General features: G+C 35.9%; 1 protein-coding gene across 6 annotated transcripts in view; it reads left to right on the forward strand.

Annotated features, from left to right (window-relative positions):
* SMAD2 (SMAD family member 2) overlaps nt 1-17,426 on the forward strand; it is a 107,249-nt gene that overhangs the window by 78,792 nt on the left and 11,031 nt on the right. For all 6 annotated transcript variants that reach the window (XM_079942157.1, XM_079942159.1, XM_079942156.1 and 3 more), the window contains 4 exons: nt 9,496-9,549; nt 10,743-10,955; nt 13,723-13,860; nt 14,044-14,188. In XM_079942157.1, the coding sequence (XP_079798283.1) occupies nt 9,496-9,549; nt 10,743-10,955; nt 13,723-13,860; nt 14,044-14,188 (550 nt within the window). The remainder of the gene's footprint in view (nt 1-9,495; nt 9,550-10,742; nt 10,956-13,722; nt 13,861-14,043; nt 14,189-17,426) is intronic.

The raw sequence follows: 17,426 nt of genomic DNA on the forward strand, positions 1-17,426 counted from the left end.
GGTTGTTGAGTGCAGCTCGGTCTTAGCGTTGAGGTGGAGATCTCTGGGAAACCTTTCCCTGTTTGATATTCCGTGGGGCCAGGAGGTCTCTGGTGGACTAATGTCCTGAACTTGGCTCTCCCACCTCACAGGCTCAGGCCTGACACCCGACCATCGTACCAAGACCCTGTCAGCCACATGGCTCAGAAGAAAAGGGAGAGAAGAAAAAATTAGAAAGTAGGAAAATAAATAAATAAAATAAAGTTATTAAAATAGAAAAAAATTATTAAAAATAAAAAAACTAGGAAGTAAAAAAAAAAGAGAGAAAGAAAGCAGAGAGCAACCAAACCAAAAAACAAATTCTCCAATGATAACAAGCATTAAAAACTATATTAAAAAAGAAAAACAAAAGGACAGCCAGAACCCTAGGACAAATGGCAAAAGCAAAACTATATAGACAAAACCACACAAAGAAGCTTACACATACTCACAAAATGAGAAAAAGGAAAATATATATATATATATATATAAAAAATTTAAAAAGGAAGAGAGCAACCAAATCAATGAACAAATCTACCAATGATAATAAACTCTAAATACTAAACTAAGAATAACATAAAACCAGAAACAAATTAGATGCAGAAAGCAAACCCCAAGCCTGTAGTTGCTCCCAAAGTCCATCACCTCAATTTTGGGATTATTTGTTGTCTATTCAGGTATTCCACAGATGAAGGATACATCAAGTTGACTGTGGAGATTTAATCCGCTGCTCCCGAGGCTGCTGGGAGCAGCTGCCTCTCTTCTTTGTTCGCACAGCTCCCAGGGGCTCAGCTTTGGATTTGGCTCCACCTCTGCGTGTAGGTTGCCTGAGGGCATCTGTTCCCCGCCCAGACAGGACAGGGTTAAAGGAACAGATGATTAGGGGGCTCTTTCTCACTCGGGCTCGGGGGAGTGAGGGGTACAAAATGAGGGGCGAGCCTGCGGTGGCCGAGGCCGGCGTGACGTTGCACCAGCCTGAGGCGTTCTCCCAGGGACGTTGTCCCTGGATCACGGGACCCTGGCAGTGGCGGGCTGCACAGGCTCCCGGGTGGGGAGGTGTGGATAGTGACCTGTGCTCGCACACAGGCTTCTTGGTGGCTCCAGCAGCAGTGTTAGTGTCTCATCCCCATCTCTGGGGTCCGCGCTGATAGCTGTGGCTTGAGCCCATCTCTGGAGCTCGTTTAGGTGTTTCTCTGAATCCCCTCTCCTCGCTCACCCTGAAACAATAATGGTCTCTTACCTCTTAGGCAGGTCCAGACTTTTTCCTAGACTCCCTCCTGGCTAGCTGTGGTGCACTAGCCCCCTTCAGGCTGTGTTCATGCAGCCAACCCCAGTCCTCTCCCTGGGATCTGACCTCCGAAGCCTGAGCCTCAGCGCCCAGCGCTCACCTGCCCCGGCAGCTGAACAGGGAAGCCTGTCAGGCTGGTGAGTGCCGGTCGGCACCCATCCTCTGTGGGGGAATCTCTCCGCTTTGCCCTCTGCACCCCTGTTGCTGTGCTCTCCTCCGTGGCTCCGAAGCTTCCCCCCCGCTACCCTGCGTCTCCGCCATTGAAGGGGCTTCCTAGTGTGTGGAAACTTTTCCTCCTCCACAGCTCCCTTCCAGAGGTGCAGGTCCCGTCCCTATTCTTTTGTCTCTGTTTTTTCTTTTTTCTTTTGCCCTACCCAGGTGCGTGGGGAGTTTCTTGCCTTTTGGGAAGTCTGAGGTCTTCTGCCAGCGTTCAGTAGGTGTTCTGTAGGAGTTGTTCCACATGTAGATGTAGTTTTGATGTATTTGTGGGGAGGAAGGTGATCTCCCATGTTTTACTCCTCCCCCATCTTGAAGGCGCCCCCCCTTTCGTTGTTATTTAATTATTATTATCATTAAAGTTTTTTCGAATTCTTGTGATATCTTCTTTGATCCATGATTATTTAGAAGTCTGGTCTTTTAGAAGTATGGGGGTTTTCTATATAGTTCATTGATTTCTCACTTAATTCCATTATGAATCAAATACACTATGTATGATTTCAGTCCTTTGAAATTTACTAAAAATTATTTTATGCCACAACATGGCTTATTTATCTTGATGAGAGTTCCATTTATACTTTTAAAAATGTTGTTCAATTGTAGTGTTACTCTAAGTGTCACTTAGGATCATTGATGGTATTGTTTAAATCTTGACTCTGTCTGATTTCTTTCTATTTGTTATACCAGTCACAGAGAGGAGGGTTAAAATCTCTTAACTGTGACTTTGGATTTGTCTGTTTTTCCTTTTAGTCCTGTCAGTTTTTGCTTCATGTATTTTTTTTTTTTTTTTTTTTTTTTTGCGGTACATGGGCCTCTCACTGCTGTGGCCTCTCGCACTGCAGAGCACAGGCTTTGGACGCGTAGGCTCAGCGGCCATGGCTCACGGGCCTAGCCACTCTGCGGCATGTGGGATCTTCCCAGACCGGGGCACGAACCCGTGTCCCCTGCATTGGCAGGCGGACTCTCAACCACTGTGCCACCAGGGAAGCCCCTGCTTCATGTATTTTGAATCTCTGTTATTAAGTGGTGCAAATTTAAATTGTCCTGCTGATGAAGTGACCCTTTTTATAAAATGTGTCTCATATAAACATCACCATATATTCTTATTTCACAGGTGGCATGGTATATTTACTTTTACCATCCTTTTACTTTTGGTCTACCTGCATCTTTAAATTTAAAATGTGTCTCTTGTGGATACCTTTCTATGTCTTACTTAATCTAACAATCATTGTCTTTTCTTTTTTTTTTAATGTATTTATTTATTTTTGGCCGTGTTGGGTCTTCATTTCTGTGCGAGGGCTTTCTCTAGTTGTGGTAAGCGGGGGCCACTCTTCATCACAGTGCGCGGGCCTGTCACTGTCGTGGCCTCTCTTGTTGCGGAGCATAGGCTCCAGACACGCATGCTCAGTAGTTGTGGCTCACGGGCCCAGTTGCTCCGCAGCATGTGGGATCTTCCCAGACTAGGGCTCGAACCCATATCCCCTGCATTGGCAGGCAGATTCTCAACCACTGCGCCACCAGGGAAGCCCAACAATCATTGTCTTTTAATTGGAGTATTTAGTTCCTTTATAATTAATGTAGTTCTTAATAATCATTGGGTTTGGGTTACCATTTTTCTATTTCTTTTTTGTCTGTGCTATCTGGTTTTTGTTCCTCTGTTCCTGATCTTCTGACTTCTTTAGATTAATCGAATATATTTATATTTGAATCCACTCTGTTTACTCTCTTGAATTTGTAGCAGTATCACTTAGTATTATTTTCTCAGTGAGTGTTCTCGTGATTACAGTGTATATCCCCTATCATCATCTTCTATTTAGAATGTTACTTAAATTGTAATATTTTACAACTTCATGTGAAATATAGGAACTTTACAAGACTATAATTCCATTCACCTACCTCTGTCGTTTGTGCTAGTGTTTTCATATATTTTATTTATAAATATGTATAAACCCCCAAATGTTAATTTTTGCTTTAGACTTTGAGGTTTTTAAAAAAATTATTTTAAAGAATTGAAAAGTAATGTTTTGTATTTACCTACCATTTTTTCCATTTCTGCTCTTCTTTTCCTGTAGACATTTGTCCAGTTGTTTTAGCACCATAAGTTGAAGATACTTTTCTTTCTTCATTGATTTACCTTGGTTTCTTTGTTGAAAATCAAGTGATAAGGTATATGTGTGTCTAACTTTTGGTCTTCTCTAAGCCAGTTCAGTGACTTCATTTCAGATAATCTGTTTTTCAGTTTCATAACTTCGATTTTAAACTCTTTATCTGATAAGTCCAGTATCTGGTTTATATGTAGTTTTGCTTGTGTTAACTTTAAAGTCTTGATTATGGGTCAGTTTTTCCTACTTCTTTGCATGTCTCATGTTTTTTTAGTTGGATGCTGGATATTGTATATAAAATAATACTAGAGTGTAATATAGATAATATTTCCTTATGAAAGACTCACCCTTTTCTTTCTCTGGTTGCTAAGTTGGGGATCTAATCTCTTCCATATATTAGGAGTTGAGTTGAATAGGTGATAATTTAATTCTTAACATCAAATCACCTCAGGTTTTAAGGAGGGGCAGTCCCCTACCTCAGCAGGTCTTTCAGATATGAGTATGGTGAGACTGTAGGATCTCTCACTGCTTTGCAGCCTTTGCCTGAAACTTCCTGTGCTAGCATGTACTACTCAGCTAAAGACATGAGGGTTAGAATTGGCTAATGAAGAAGACTGTATCTGTGGTTGGGCTTCTCAGATTCCAGTTGCCAGCGTGTGGCCATTAAAATTTCAGCTGGTTTCTCCTTTGGCAAGTACAATCCTACATGTGTTTGTGTCCTAACTTGGCAGATACTCCCAGCAATGAAAATGGTTACCACTCTCTACTTAAATAGGAAGAGCTCATCCTTCTCTAAACTACTTCACTTAGACTTAAATGGATCTATAGTTTTTGGGTCACTTTTTGGTAAAAAATATAATTTTTTTTAGTGTTTCTGATATTTTCTTATTGTAGGAGCAAGGTTTTTTCCAACAGTCTTCTACATTCTAGCCATAAGGGGAACCCTACAGAAGGTACAAATAAAAACACAAGAAGAGCAACTGTATTCTCATTATGAACATAATTCATGCTTGTAGAAAATTTGGAAATACATAGAACATAATAAAGAAACATGAAGGAAGTGTGTATTTTTAAAGTGGAATTGACATAGTACCTATTTCTTTTATTTTTGCTTAATCTCATTTTTACCGTTCTATGTCAAATGAAAGTTAAACAGTATTTTACAGGTTAAAATTATAATGCAGCATTTTGAATTATGCAACAAGTGGATGTTCATTATAAAAAATAAACAGGTAAAACAAGAAACTTTAAACGTTATATGTAATTCATAAAAAACAGTACTGCAATGAACATCATAGAAAGATAGGTAGAAAGTGACAGAGGAATGTGCACCTAGGATCTCAGATTCTAGAAATTCTGTTCTTAACTACTGCACTGGACTTCCTCTGGCTCGTTTCAGATGACATGGGGAGAAATGCCTGCCTTTGCAATATATTGCTGAGGTAAGACTTGTTTGGTGATTAGGTAGGGATATGGTTGAAGGAATAATCCATCGTGATTCTCAGTTTTTTGAAGGGTTTGTGAATGCGATTGGTCTGTGTATTCAGTAAATGAGATTCTTTTAAAGCATATGTTTAAGCCTTTTTTGGTATAAAAACAAAATCGTAGATAATTTTAGTTCTTCGGGATTATCTCTGTAATATGAATGCAAAGAAGATAAAACTAAATGATTTTAAGGCCTTTAACTTTCCTGTTCTTCCATATATGCCTTTTGAAAGAATAAGTCTATTTTTATTTTCTTATTTGAATGATAGTAACTTATGGTTAGTTAACACACTGAAACTTATAAAAGTAAAATATACATTTCTTTGCCGTTAATTTTGCTCAAGAAATTCAAAGTAATTTTAATATTTCTCAAAAAGTTATAGATACTAAGCATGTAACTTATCTCATACCAAAATGAATTCCATTTAGAGAAAATGCTTAAATTAAAAAATGAGACTCTAATTTCTAGGACATGGCATTGAAGAATTTTTAAAATAATCTGAGCAAGAACTATGCAACATATAAAACCATAGAAGAAAAGGTTGATAAATTTGAATATATAAAATTTAAAATGTTACCACTATACACCTGTTAGAATGATCAAAGTCTGAATTCTGCCAAGAATGTGGAGCAACAAGATCATTGCTGATGGGAATGCAAAATGAATGGTACAGCCACTTTGGAAGACAGATTGGCAGACTCTTACAAAACTAAACATACTCTTCCCATATGATCAGCAGTCATGCTCCTTAGTATTCACCTAAAATAGTTGAAAATTTATGTACACACAGAAACTTGCACATGGATGTTTTTAGTGGCTTTATTCATAATTGCCAAAATTTGGAAGCGACCAAGATGTCCTTCAGTAAGTGAATGAATAAATAAACTGTGGCATATCCAGACAATGGAATGTTATTCAGTGCTAAAATGAAAACTGCTAAATAAAGGCATGAAAATACATGGAACATTAAATGCATATTACAAGTCAAAGAAGCCAATCTGAGAAGGCTACATACTTTATGATTCCAGCTATGTGATGTTCCGGAAAAGGCACAAACAACTATAGAGACAGTAACAAGATCAGTGATTGCTAGGGGCTAGAGGGCAGGGAGGGATGAACAGGTAAGCACAGAAGATTTTTAGGGAAGTGTAACTATTTGGTATGAAACTACAATAGTGAATACATGTCATTATACATTTGTCAAAATTTGTAGAAAGTACAGAACCAAGGATGAACCCTAATGTAAATTAAGGGCTTCGAGTGATAATGATGTCTGTGTAGGTTCCTCAGTTACAATAAATTGACGTTGTGGCACATGACTCTGATGGCAGGCGAGGTTATACATGTATGGGTATATGGGAACTCTTGTAAATTATGCTCAATTTTGCTGTGAACCTAAAACTCTAAAAAATAATGTTATAAAAATTTGTTTTTAACCTTGAAAGACCTACCAAAACAAACCAAAAATCTTGGGGAAATGTTTGTAAATGTATGACAAGCCTAATAACTGATTTCTAAATTTAAAACTTACAAATAAAGAGGAAAAAGACAGTAGTTAATAGAAAAGGGACATAAAGAACATGAGTGCACTATTTATAACAAAATAAAAATAAGTAAAATTTTTAAATATCAGAGTTGCCCCATTTAAACCTTTCAAATTGTTATATGTCAGAAGGTAGTGACATGGCATGAAGAAACGCTCATAAACTGTTGGTGGGTCTAAACATTTTGGGAGGGTACTTTGGTACTTATAAAAGTTTAACCTCACATTCCTTTTGATCTAACATTTCCTTGTTGAAAAAATGTATCCTACAAATATCTGCGAACTTGTATGCAAGGTTATGTGCACAAGGATTTCTCTAGATGTTTTAGCTGCAAGTAATAGAAACTAGCTTTAAATAGTGAGATCATTACTTCTCATAACTGGAAGTTCCAGACTTCAGTAGAAGCATGTATATATGAATAACTAATAGGTTAATCATCATTTAACCTGGCTCTGTTTAAGAAAAAAGTTTCTAAAAACTTCTGTTAGCTAATAAATTTTTAGCTTAATTTAACTTCTAAAAATTTTATATATGATTTTAATCGACTTTCCTTTTCATAATATATAGTTCTAACTTTTATCACATCTGACTGGACTCCTCTTAGTCTAAATTAATGAACTGTGACTCTACTAGTCACTTCTTATAAGTATTTAATAGAGGGAGTAAACAGTTAAAAGATGAAAAATTGGGCAGTTTCCTCCATTTCTAATAGTGGCTTTGTTTATTTTATCTCAGCTTCAGGAAACAGCAGTGAGTTTTAGTTCATTGTTCTAAATATATTTTGACCTTTCATAGCTGTACCTGTTGTGACTTGCCAACAGATTTTTCAAACTGAAGAATAAAAAAAGAACATAAGAACTTTGTTATGGAAGGCTGTTCTGTCTTCTCAAAAATCATTATCACCTGTTCTTTATTTTTGATTCATTTGTTTATGTGGAAATTGCTGTTTCACCTGTGTTGCCTGGTATTTTAGGTCATGGTTATAGTGTGGAGAGGGGAGAGGTCCACAGGGGGCATCTGACCTTATTCTACATCTATGCCATTGCTATATTTTTAAAGCTTGGGGGCTGTAAGTCATGCTTTTTTGGGTAACATTTTCAAAATATGTAGAGAATAATGATAAGAAAACAAAATTTTTCCTACAATTATAATATTATTTAACAACAGTTTATAACAAATATGTTTTAAAATTTAGTTGCATGAAATTGAGTGAAGTAATCTCAGTCACTGTTTTTCTTGTGTCTGTGGTTCTTCCTTCTTTTTCTTATTTTATGTGTTTGTGCCCCCTCCTCCCTTATTTTCTTGATTAGATTTTAGCAAGTTTACCTAAAACTGGAAGAAATGAATACTTTTCTAATAAATATAATTTACTGAAACTGACTCCAGGAAATAGAGCTGCCTGAACAGTCAACCTTCATAGAAGCAATAGAGAAGTGTCTTAGAATAAACCCTAGAAAATTTTTAACTGCAAAGAATTTCACATGGGAATTCTACTGAAATATTAAAGAATGTGTTATTCCAATGCTAAGTAGTTTAAATAAACTGTTACAGAGCATAGAAAAGACTTAAATCTTCTAGCTTGTCTTTATGAGACAGCGTAACATTTGTGCTTGCAACATAAATCTGCAGACCAGTATTGCATACGATTATTGATTCAGAATTCCTAAATAAAGAATTTTCTCTCTCTCATCCTCACAGCCAGCATCATACTTAATGGGCAAATACTAGAAGTAGTTCCTTAAAGAGTAAGCCAAGAATTTCTGGTATCACCACTGTTTTATCAAAATGTGACATACCCCAAAATGATTGGTAAATTATATCACATAAAAGTTTTTTTTAATACTGCTTAGTCAAAATTGGGATGAAGAATCATAAGCCAGATGACCAAATATTTACATCCCATACCATGAAAGGACTAATATCACTAAAACAATAAAGAGCCTTCTGTAAATCAGTGAGAAAAGTGATCAACACCACGATAGAAAATTGAGCAAAAGAAAAGAACAGACTATTCACAGGAAGGAAATAAAATATAAACAAGTATTCAACTGCTCAGTGTCATTTATAAGAGAGATACAAATTAAAACTATACTTGTTAAGACCTTGTTCTTACTTATCAACAATAGCACATGAGCCTCCCCTATTTATGTTGTTGCTGGGAATGTAAACTGGTACAACCTCTATAGATGACAATTTTGGCAAAATATATCAAATTACAGATGGACAACCCTTTGATTTGGCAGTTTCTCTTTTAGAGCCTACCCTTAAGATACAATTGAGAATGTGCATAGTGTGCGAGATTAGTTATTGGAATCTTGGTTCTTAAAGCAAAAGATTGAAGATAACCTGAATATCCATCAATATGGGATCATAATATTCCATAATGTAATGTTATGCAGCTAATAGATGAATGGATGGATGGATGGATAAATAGATACATAAGTAAAAGGGAAACATATCAACATCTCTGATAGAATAAGTAATATAAAAGCAAAGTTCAGAACTGTGTTACCATTTGTACATAAAAAGCAGGAGGCACAGAACACAATATATTATATGGTTTGAAGAATATTTCTGGAAAGGTACACAAAGAACTGGCAACATTGGATGCCTTTGGAAGAGGGTAGCTTGAAGCCAGGACTTTTTTGTATCTTTTATCTATTGAAGCTTCCAAAATTAAACTTCCATTAAGCAGTTGTATATTTTGAATCCTTGGTATGTAAATTATCTGTGTATCATCTGTGACCATTACAACCAGATACAATCAGTTTTATTATTTATTTGGTTAGAACTTATGGAAATACTTTTACAGCTGGTTTAAAATTGAATCTTTTGTTTCAGGATCTCCAGCAGAACTATCTCCTACTACTCTTTCCCCTGTTAATCATAGTTTGGGTAAGTTGCAAATACTTTTCCCCTACTGTTTTTATACCTTTTTAATTAAATGTCCTTTCTGGTAATTATTTTCCATATATATGAGAAAGAGATCCCAGCGAATAATCAAATGATTGTTCAACTTAGTGCTTTCTAAAAATGATACTGATAATGTGCCTCAATATTACTAAAACTCTTTTCTCCTGGCACATACAAGAAGTTAATAACCTTTTTATTCATGGAAATCATATTCATGAAAAATGTTCTTATATGGCTAGATTTTTATGTATATATTTAGTTTCTGATGTATTTTATAATAGCAATTATTCATATGAGATGTGTGTATAAATATATATAGACATATATCACTCACATGTACATGTAGTATGGGAGATGATATATATATGTGATAGCTAATACCTATGTATATATGTGTGTATACGGTCTGTAGTTTATTCTTGGTCTTCATTTTACCTCACTATTTCACAATTTCTTTTCAGTTTCTACACATTGGAATTTGTTCTACAAAATTGTCATTTTTTTCCCATGATATTGCTTATGATGCATTTTAATCAAAATGACAGCACTTAAATACATGTGATCCTCATTTTCCCATGAAATATGTAGATTCTTTTGATTTATATTCTGTTTCCACTTGCATACTGTATGTTTTCTTTTTTTTTTTTTGTATGTTTTATTACTTTCTGTTTCTTGTGTATATTTGGGTTTTCTATTTTTGTAACTAGGGTAACTCAGTGAGAATCTCATGTTAAAATAGACAAATGTCAAAAATATGTTGTATTTTGTATCCTATCATGACATCTTTTTTTCCCCTGTGGCTTTTGACTCATTAATCTTTGCTTCAGCTTTGTTCTACTCTGTCCTACCCAAAATTAACTTTATAATGCAAATTGACTGTGGCACAAGCAGGGTAAAACTACTGTTAGAATAAATGATCCACCATAAAGTCTAAGAAAGCTGTTTGAAGATTAGAATGACTTAATGAGATAGGGGATATTTGAGAAATTGAAAATCTGGAGTGCTCTTTGGAATCTGGAGTTCGTGATGTAGATGTTAAGTCTGTTTCCTGGGCTGTTGCCAGTGTAGGCTGGCATAGAACATGTAAAGGTGATGATATTCAGTCTATTCTTGGCTTGAGGTGGCTTGAATTATTCACACACATTTCTTTTATGTGTTTGTTTTTTCTGCCCCAGATTTGCAGCCTGTTACTTACTCAGAACCTGCATTTTGGTGTTCAATAGCGTATTACGAATTAAACCAGAGGGTTGGAGAGACCTTCCATGCATCACAGCCCTCACTCACCGTAGACGGCTTCACAGATCCATCAAATTCAGAGAGGTTCTGCCTAGGTTTACTCTCTAACGTCAACAGAAATGCTACAGTAGAAATGACAAGAAGACATATAGGTATGTTTTTTTCCCTTATGTGAAAAACCAGTGCCATATACTCATCATGTGAGCATTATGTGGTTTACCACATCAAGAGATTGTGTGCAAAAAAGCCTGCCTTCTCTCTCCCACCTTAAGGGCAGTCATGTTGAAGTGCACAGCTTCACAGCTTTTAGTAGATCCTGGTGATCCTTCTGTCTGTGAACTTTTATCTTGAGCTTCTGTTAATTTGGCACCCTCGATACTGGGAAGTCCTTCAATAAATACGTGTTAAAATAACTTTACTCTGCTGAGCCTCTACCAGTCATAAAATTGTCATGTTCAGATTTTAGGGATGTAATTTTAAGAAATCATGAGTTTTTTTTTCAGTTTGTTTACATCTCCTAGTTTTTTCCCCCTTTCAGTGAATTCATATGTCAGATCTGCACACTGTTAATCTGATGCAGGATATCTAAAACAAGAACGACCATTTAATTTGTTCAAAAATAATTCATAGAATCTCAAAATGTGGTAATCCCAGGCACCCTTTCAGCAAGTTGGTGAGGTAAAAACAATTTTCACAGTGGTACTAAGATGCTGTTTGCCATTTTCACTCTTGTTCTCTCTTGACTGTACAGTGAAGTATTCCAGAGGCTTACAAGGCTTACGATTTTGCAAGGAATTAAACGTAGACTCTGATGAGAATTCTACTGTCTTCTCTTAAGCCAGACATTAAGGATATTTGCAAAAATATAAAACATTGCTACTCTTCTCACTAATTTTTTCTTTGGTTTGCAAAATAGTTATTTTTCACAAACTTGTTTATGTTAATATGTAGTGGGTTTATTATTTTGATTTTCAAATGAATTAATTTTTTTGAATCTCAGTTTCCACACATAATATGGTAAGTTTGCATAGATGTAATCCACATAAACAACAACTCTTTGGGTCGTCAGTAGTTTTTTGACAATGAGGTACAAAATAGTTTGAGCACCACAAAAATAACTAACATAGTTCTCATCACCTTAAAGTAACTTCTTTTGATAATAATTTGCTTCTGTTCATTTAATTAACCATCACCTCCTGTGAGAAATAATGCTGATCACTAAAGAGTCAATGTGATATTGTAAAGTGCTAGTGACTTCAGAGGTCTGTTAGTTGGCTCCATGTGGAATTTCTCAAATCTTGCTTGATGTGTATATTTTATATCATCTTCCTAAGGTACTCAGGTATCTTATAGGTGAGGAAGGCCTCTGAATATCTGCCCTCTTTTCAGTAAAACAGTTCTGATTTTTCCATGTTCTAATTAGGGCTCTGCGTAAACATTTAACAAAAGGTTTACCCTACCTTATTTACTTCTGTACAAAATTTTAGAGTGCTATAATTATTGGATTATCTTTTTTTACTTTTGATTTCTAGTTTATTGGGGTGCTTTTGATCAGAAACTATAGCCTGAAAAATCTCTACTTTTTGGACTTAATGTTTTCCTAATGGTCAAGTGAACAACTTTATTTTTTATATAAGTATTCTGTAGTCATTAAGAGAACTGGGCACCAGGTTCCATATTTATGTAGTAAATCTGGCTTGTTGGTTTTTATTAATTTTCTTTTGCTGCGTAACATATTACCACACATTTACCAGCCTAAAACCACACAAATTTACTGTGTCACAGTTTTTGTGGGTTAGGAGTCTCCTCAGGGTCTCACAAAGGGAAATCAAAGGGTCAGCTGGGCTGTGTTCTCATCTGAAGCTTGAGGTCCTTTTCCAAGCTCACAGGTGATTATTGCAGAGTTCACTTCCTTGAAGTTGTGGCGCTGAGATCCTCATTTCCTGCAGACTGTAAGCTAGAGGCTGCTATCAGCAACTAGAGGCCACCTGCGTGGCCCCCTCCATCTTCACAGTCAGCAGTGAAGACTCTGTTGTGTTGAATTCCTGTTGCTCACACTTTGAATCACTTTCACCAGGGCCAGCCCAGTCCCTTTTAAGGGCTGTCACCTGATTAAGTCAGGCCCACCAAAGGTAGTCTTAGTTTCTTATGGTCAGTTGATTTGAGAACTTAATTACATCTGAAAAATCCCTTTAAGCAGTATGTAGATTAGTGTTTGATTGAATAATTGAGAAGATAAATACACCGGGGTGAGAATCTTAAGTGCTATCTTAGAATTCTGCTTTTCACAATTTTTTCTTTAATCCTTGTATTGCTAATATTTTATGTGTATTTGATCTGCTCATATTTTATGTATATATTTGATCTGTCAAATTCTGAAAGGTATATTAAAATCTCCCAATATAATTTTTTCTTATCTAATTCTGCTTACATAAATAGGGACCTAGTTGCCCCCATAATATATATAGTTATAAAAGGGGCAGATGACTCTGATCTCTTGATAATTTTTATTACCTTTTTTCTTAACCATAGTGGGCTCTTTAAAGAAATACTGTTTATTATAATGAAGGCATATTAATCCAGACATTAGTTAATTCCTTCAAATGAATTCTTTTATTTATTTAGAAATAACTGTAATTTGTATAAAATTCTTTATTTTGCTATCCATTCACTTTTCTGCGTTGCTTAAGTATTTTTGATAAGCACGTATTATCTTTACAAATCAATCAAATCATTTTTAAAAAATACTTGGAAAAATGTACAGTGGTATGTTTCCAAGTTAGATTTCAAAAAAGCATAGCTATGGAAAAAGTCATCAAAATACTTTATGTCATTTTACTATCCTCTGAGAAGACTCTTTGAAAGTCATGCTGAAATAGTAAATGTTGTAAAACTGATTCCATATATATTTTGTTTTAGGAAGAGGAGTGCGCTTATATTACATAGGTGGAGAAGTTTTTGCTGAGTGCCTAAGTGATAGTGCAATCTTTGTGCAGAGCCCCAATTGTAATCAGAGATACGGCTGGCACCCTGCAACAGTGTGTAAAATTCCACCAGGTATGGATACAACAATGTAAATAAACCTATTGTATCAACTTGCTGAGTTTTTCTTTGCTATTACTTTTAGGAATCAGGAGATGATTTGCATGCTCATATTCTAAAATCTGTAGCCCTTTTAAAATGATTTTCTAATAGTAATATTCTTTTTACATAATTTTTAAATCTTTTTCTCAATCGTAGGCTGTAACCTGAAGATCTTCAACAACCAGGAATTTGCTGCTCTTCTGGCTCAGTCTGTTAATCAGGGTTTTGAAGCCGTGTATCAGCTAACTAGAATGTGCACCATAAGAATGAGTTTTGTGAAAGGGTGGGGAGCAGAATACCGGTATGAAATACATATTCGGTTCTTAAATTTCCACAACGTAATTCTTTTTTCTTTCATTCTTTGTATCTTCTGAAGTTCATGTGTATTTATTTTCCTTGAGGTTTATAGAGTCAGCAGATCTTTATGTAAAATAACAAAAGAAAATTGGAGGCCTCTGGATTCAAAACTGTTGCAAATTCCTGTGCTGGCATTATGGAACAAAGAATTAAAACGTGTATGGACGGGTACTGTAATAGAATGCAGAGTGTTAAATACCATAAATGGCATATTGGAAGGGTTATGTCAGTTCATGGAAGGAGAGATGTTTCGCTGGGGCTGGGGGAGGTAGTGATGACACAGGGTCTGGGTTCTGAAAGATGCCTAGGATTTCGGTAGTCACAGGTTTGTGGGGTGGGAAGTGATGATCCTGGCAGTAGAGTACAGTTCAGTTTGACTGGAGTATAGAAAGTAAAGAAGAATAAGGCTGGACAAATAAGTTGAGACAACTTCAGTATAAGGTTAAAAGGTGGAACTTCATTCAGTAATAGAAGGGAGTACTTGTTAGGTGCCAGGCACTGTGCTGTGTTTTAGGTGCAGTGTCTCACGCCTTTCAACATGGCTAAGAATTACTGTTGCTGTCTTTATCCTTTCTTTATAAGGTTGCAATCTTTCTAAGGTAAAAAATGGTCCAGACTAATATTTATTTGGAAATAGGCTTAGAAAAGATTTGATAGTTTGCCCAAGGACACATTCTAAGTGGTAGGGACGGGACTTGAGGAAAGCTCTGCTTGACTCTTAACCTCTTCTCTAAGGATAGTAAGTAGCAGTTATGTAATTGAGTTTTACCAAAGCTAATCTGTCATCAAGGGGTAAGATAGATTACGCTATTGATAAATTAAACAGTTGATTGGATTCCACAGCAAAGACAGGGAATACTTCATCAGCATATTAAAGAATGAAAGTATAAGTGAAATACTTAGTCTTTCTTCAGTTCACATTGCTTACTGTCTGAATGTCTGCTTAAGAAGATATTCATATAGAATGGTAATAGTACTCCTGTTTCATTCAGCAGTTTGGGCCCTTCTTCAGAATTTATTTCATTTCATTTGAACTTGATTCCCTGTATTAAGTTTTGTGAGGTGTATGACTTTTGTGATGGTGAGATTTGAGATCTACTGGTTTGAATACTTTTATAAATATATGTGTTATGTATGTATATTCTAGAATGAAGACTTGTCACTATTTTGTCCAAGTTATGTTAGTAGAAGAATTCACTTTTTGACTTTGCTGTAGCTCTCTTTTGTTTTAATCATTTCCCCTTTGAGATGTGATAACTTTAAAGAATGCTGAGGTTTTTTTTCCCTTTGATAAAAAATTATCAAATTGTTAATAAAATTAGATTTTATTGATATTAAATTAGATTGATAGTTGATATTAAAATTAGATTCAGATAGTACCATCTGATACCAGTTTATTAGGTCAGACATTTTTTTTTTCTCTTCAAAAGATCATAATGTTGAAGAACATGGTAGAAATTCAGTGGAATTAGATATGAATTGCATAGGTCAGGGAGAATTCCATGTATATCTGTGGGTCTCCTGTTAAGACCAGTTTTGATTGGTAGAGAGAGATACTGCCCTTCATTCACTGTGGACTCTGCTGTTCTTTAACCCAGAGCTAATTTAAAATCTATATGAGAAGCAGTAATATACAGTATGTTTTCATGGATAATGGAGTCAGGTACATGTACTTTGGATAATAAAGTAGTTTCCTTTAACATTTACAGATCAAAATAAATCAAATACCTATATATCTGTGAACTGTGGAACCTTTTATCCTTAATGACACTGGTGCGGAGGAGATAGACCTAATGGTTGGATTTCTAAAACTATCTTTTAGTTTCTTTACTGCCAGCTTGATTGCTTAGCGTAAAAATCAGGACATGTAGTAAGCAGGAAACATAGATGTGTAAAGAATTCATAGTTAATTGAGAAATATGTCTCAGTTAAGTGAATTAGTACTGAAACGAATAAACAGTTGGGGGACACATAATGTGTGTCTCAGACCCTGAGACAAGGGTTTGCATGCAAGAAGTTTATTCAGGAAATGGAGGGAGCACTGGTCAGGAAGGAGGAAGTAGGGAAGAGAGGTAGGGAGGAAAGGCAGCCAGTACCATTCTTAACCCATCTACTCTAGTGGGTGGGTCACTAGAGCTGTTCCCTTAGGAAAACTTTGGAAAACAGTAAAGAACACACAGAATTATCCCACCCAGAGGGAAGGGAAACTGGACCTTTAAATGCCAATTCCTGTGTCATTGCTTGAGGTCTATTCCTGGGGATGTTAATTTCCTGGCACTTCTGATCTGCTATATATGTGGACGGAGCAGAGAAGTTCTCAGGCACAGAAATGCAGATGCCTACAATTGGAAATTGGCTAGACTAGAACACTGAAAATCTGAAGAGTATAGTGGGGCACTGACACCATCTGCTACAGAAAACCACATCCTTTGAAATACAGTTTTAAATCATATTGAGCATGTGTCACATGGAGGTGAAGAGTTGATAATGGCCTTTTCTCATGTTTGAAGGGCTGTCATGTCGAAGAAGCAAGCAGACTTACTGACTTATTGTATATAATAAATAAGAACTAAAATCAGTATGTGGAAGTGACAGGATGTCATTGAACAATTTGCGATTCCCAGAGGGTAGCTCATTTTGTTTGAAGTACTAAAGGTGCTTCTTAGTAAAAGCCTGCATGATTTTGCTAAAAGGGATGTTGGTTGTTGGCTTTGTCAGGGAAAGTTGAACCCCAACTCTTAACGTTCTGTGATAAGCTTGGGTCAGAATTCTCTTTTGTTTTGCTATACTTTAAATTTGAATCCTGTTCCATTTGGACTTCATTTGCTATTTGAGTATCTTCTATGCTGTGGATGATTAACAAGTAGGGTGACTTTATATATTCTGGTTTGCTTGGGACAGTGCTGGTTTACGTCTCTTGCCCTGGCAGTGATTATTTATAGTGACTACATTCTCTCTTAAAGGTGTCCCATTTTGGACGGTAAATATAAGGTTACTCTACTAATTTTAATTTGAGGGGAAAACAGTGTTTTTTTTCTCTTTAAAAGAAAAAAAGTCACATAAGTACTTTGAGGATTAAACAGTTTTTAAAATAGTAGATATGCAAACTTGATACTCTGTCAGAAAAGAATCTAGGTTTTAGTATATATTGATACAACCTTTTGATTTATCTAAATTCTTCC

Source organism: Stenella coeruleoalba (assembly GCF_951394435.1).
Source record: "Stenella coeruleoalba genome assembly, chromosome: 14".
Classification (NCBI taxonomy): Eukaryota; Metazoa; Chordata; class Mammalia; order Artiodactyla; family Delphinidae; genus Stenella; species Stenella coeruleoalba.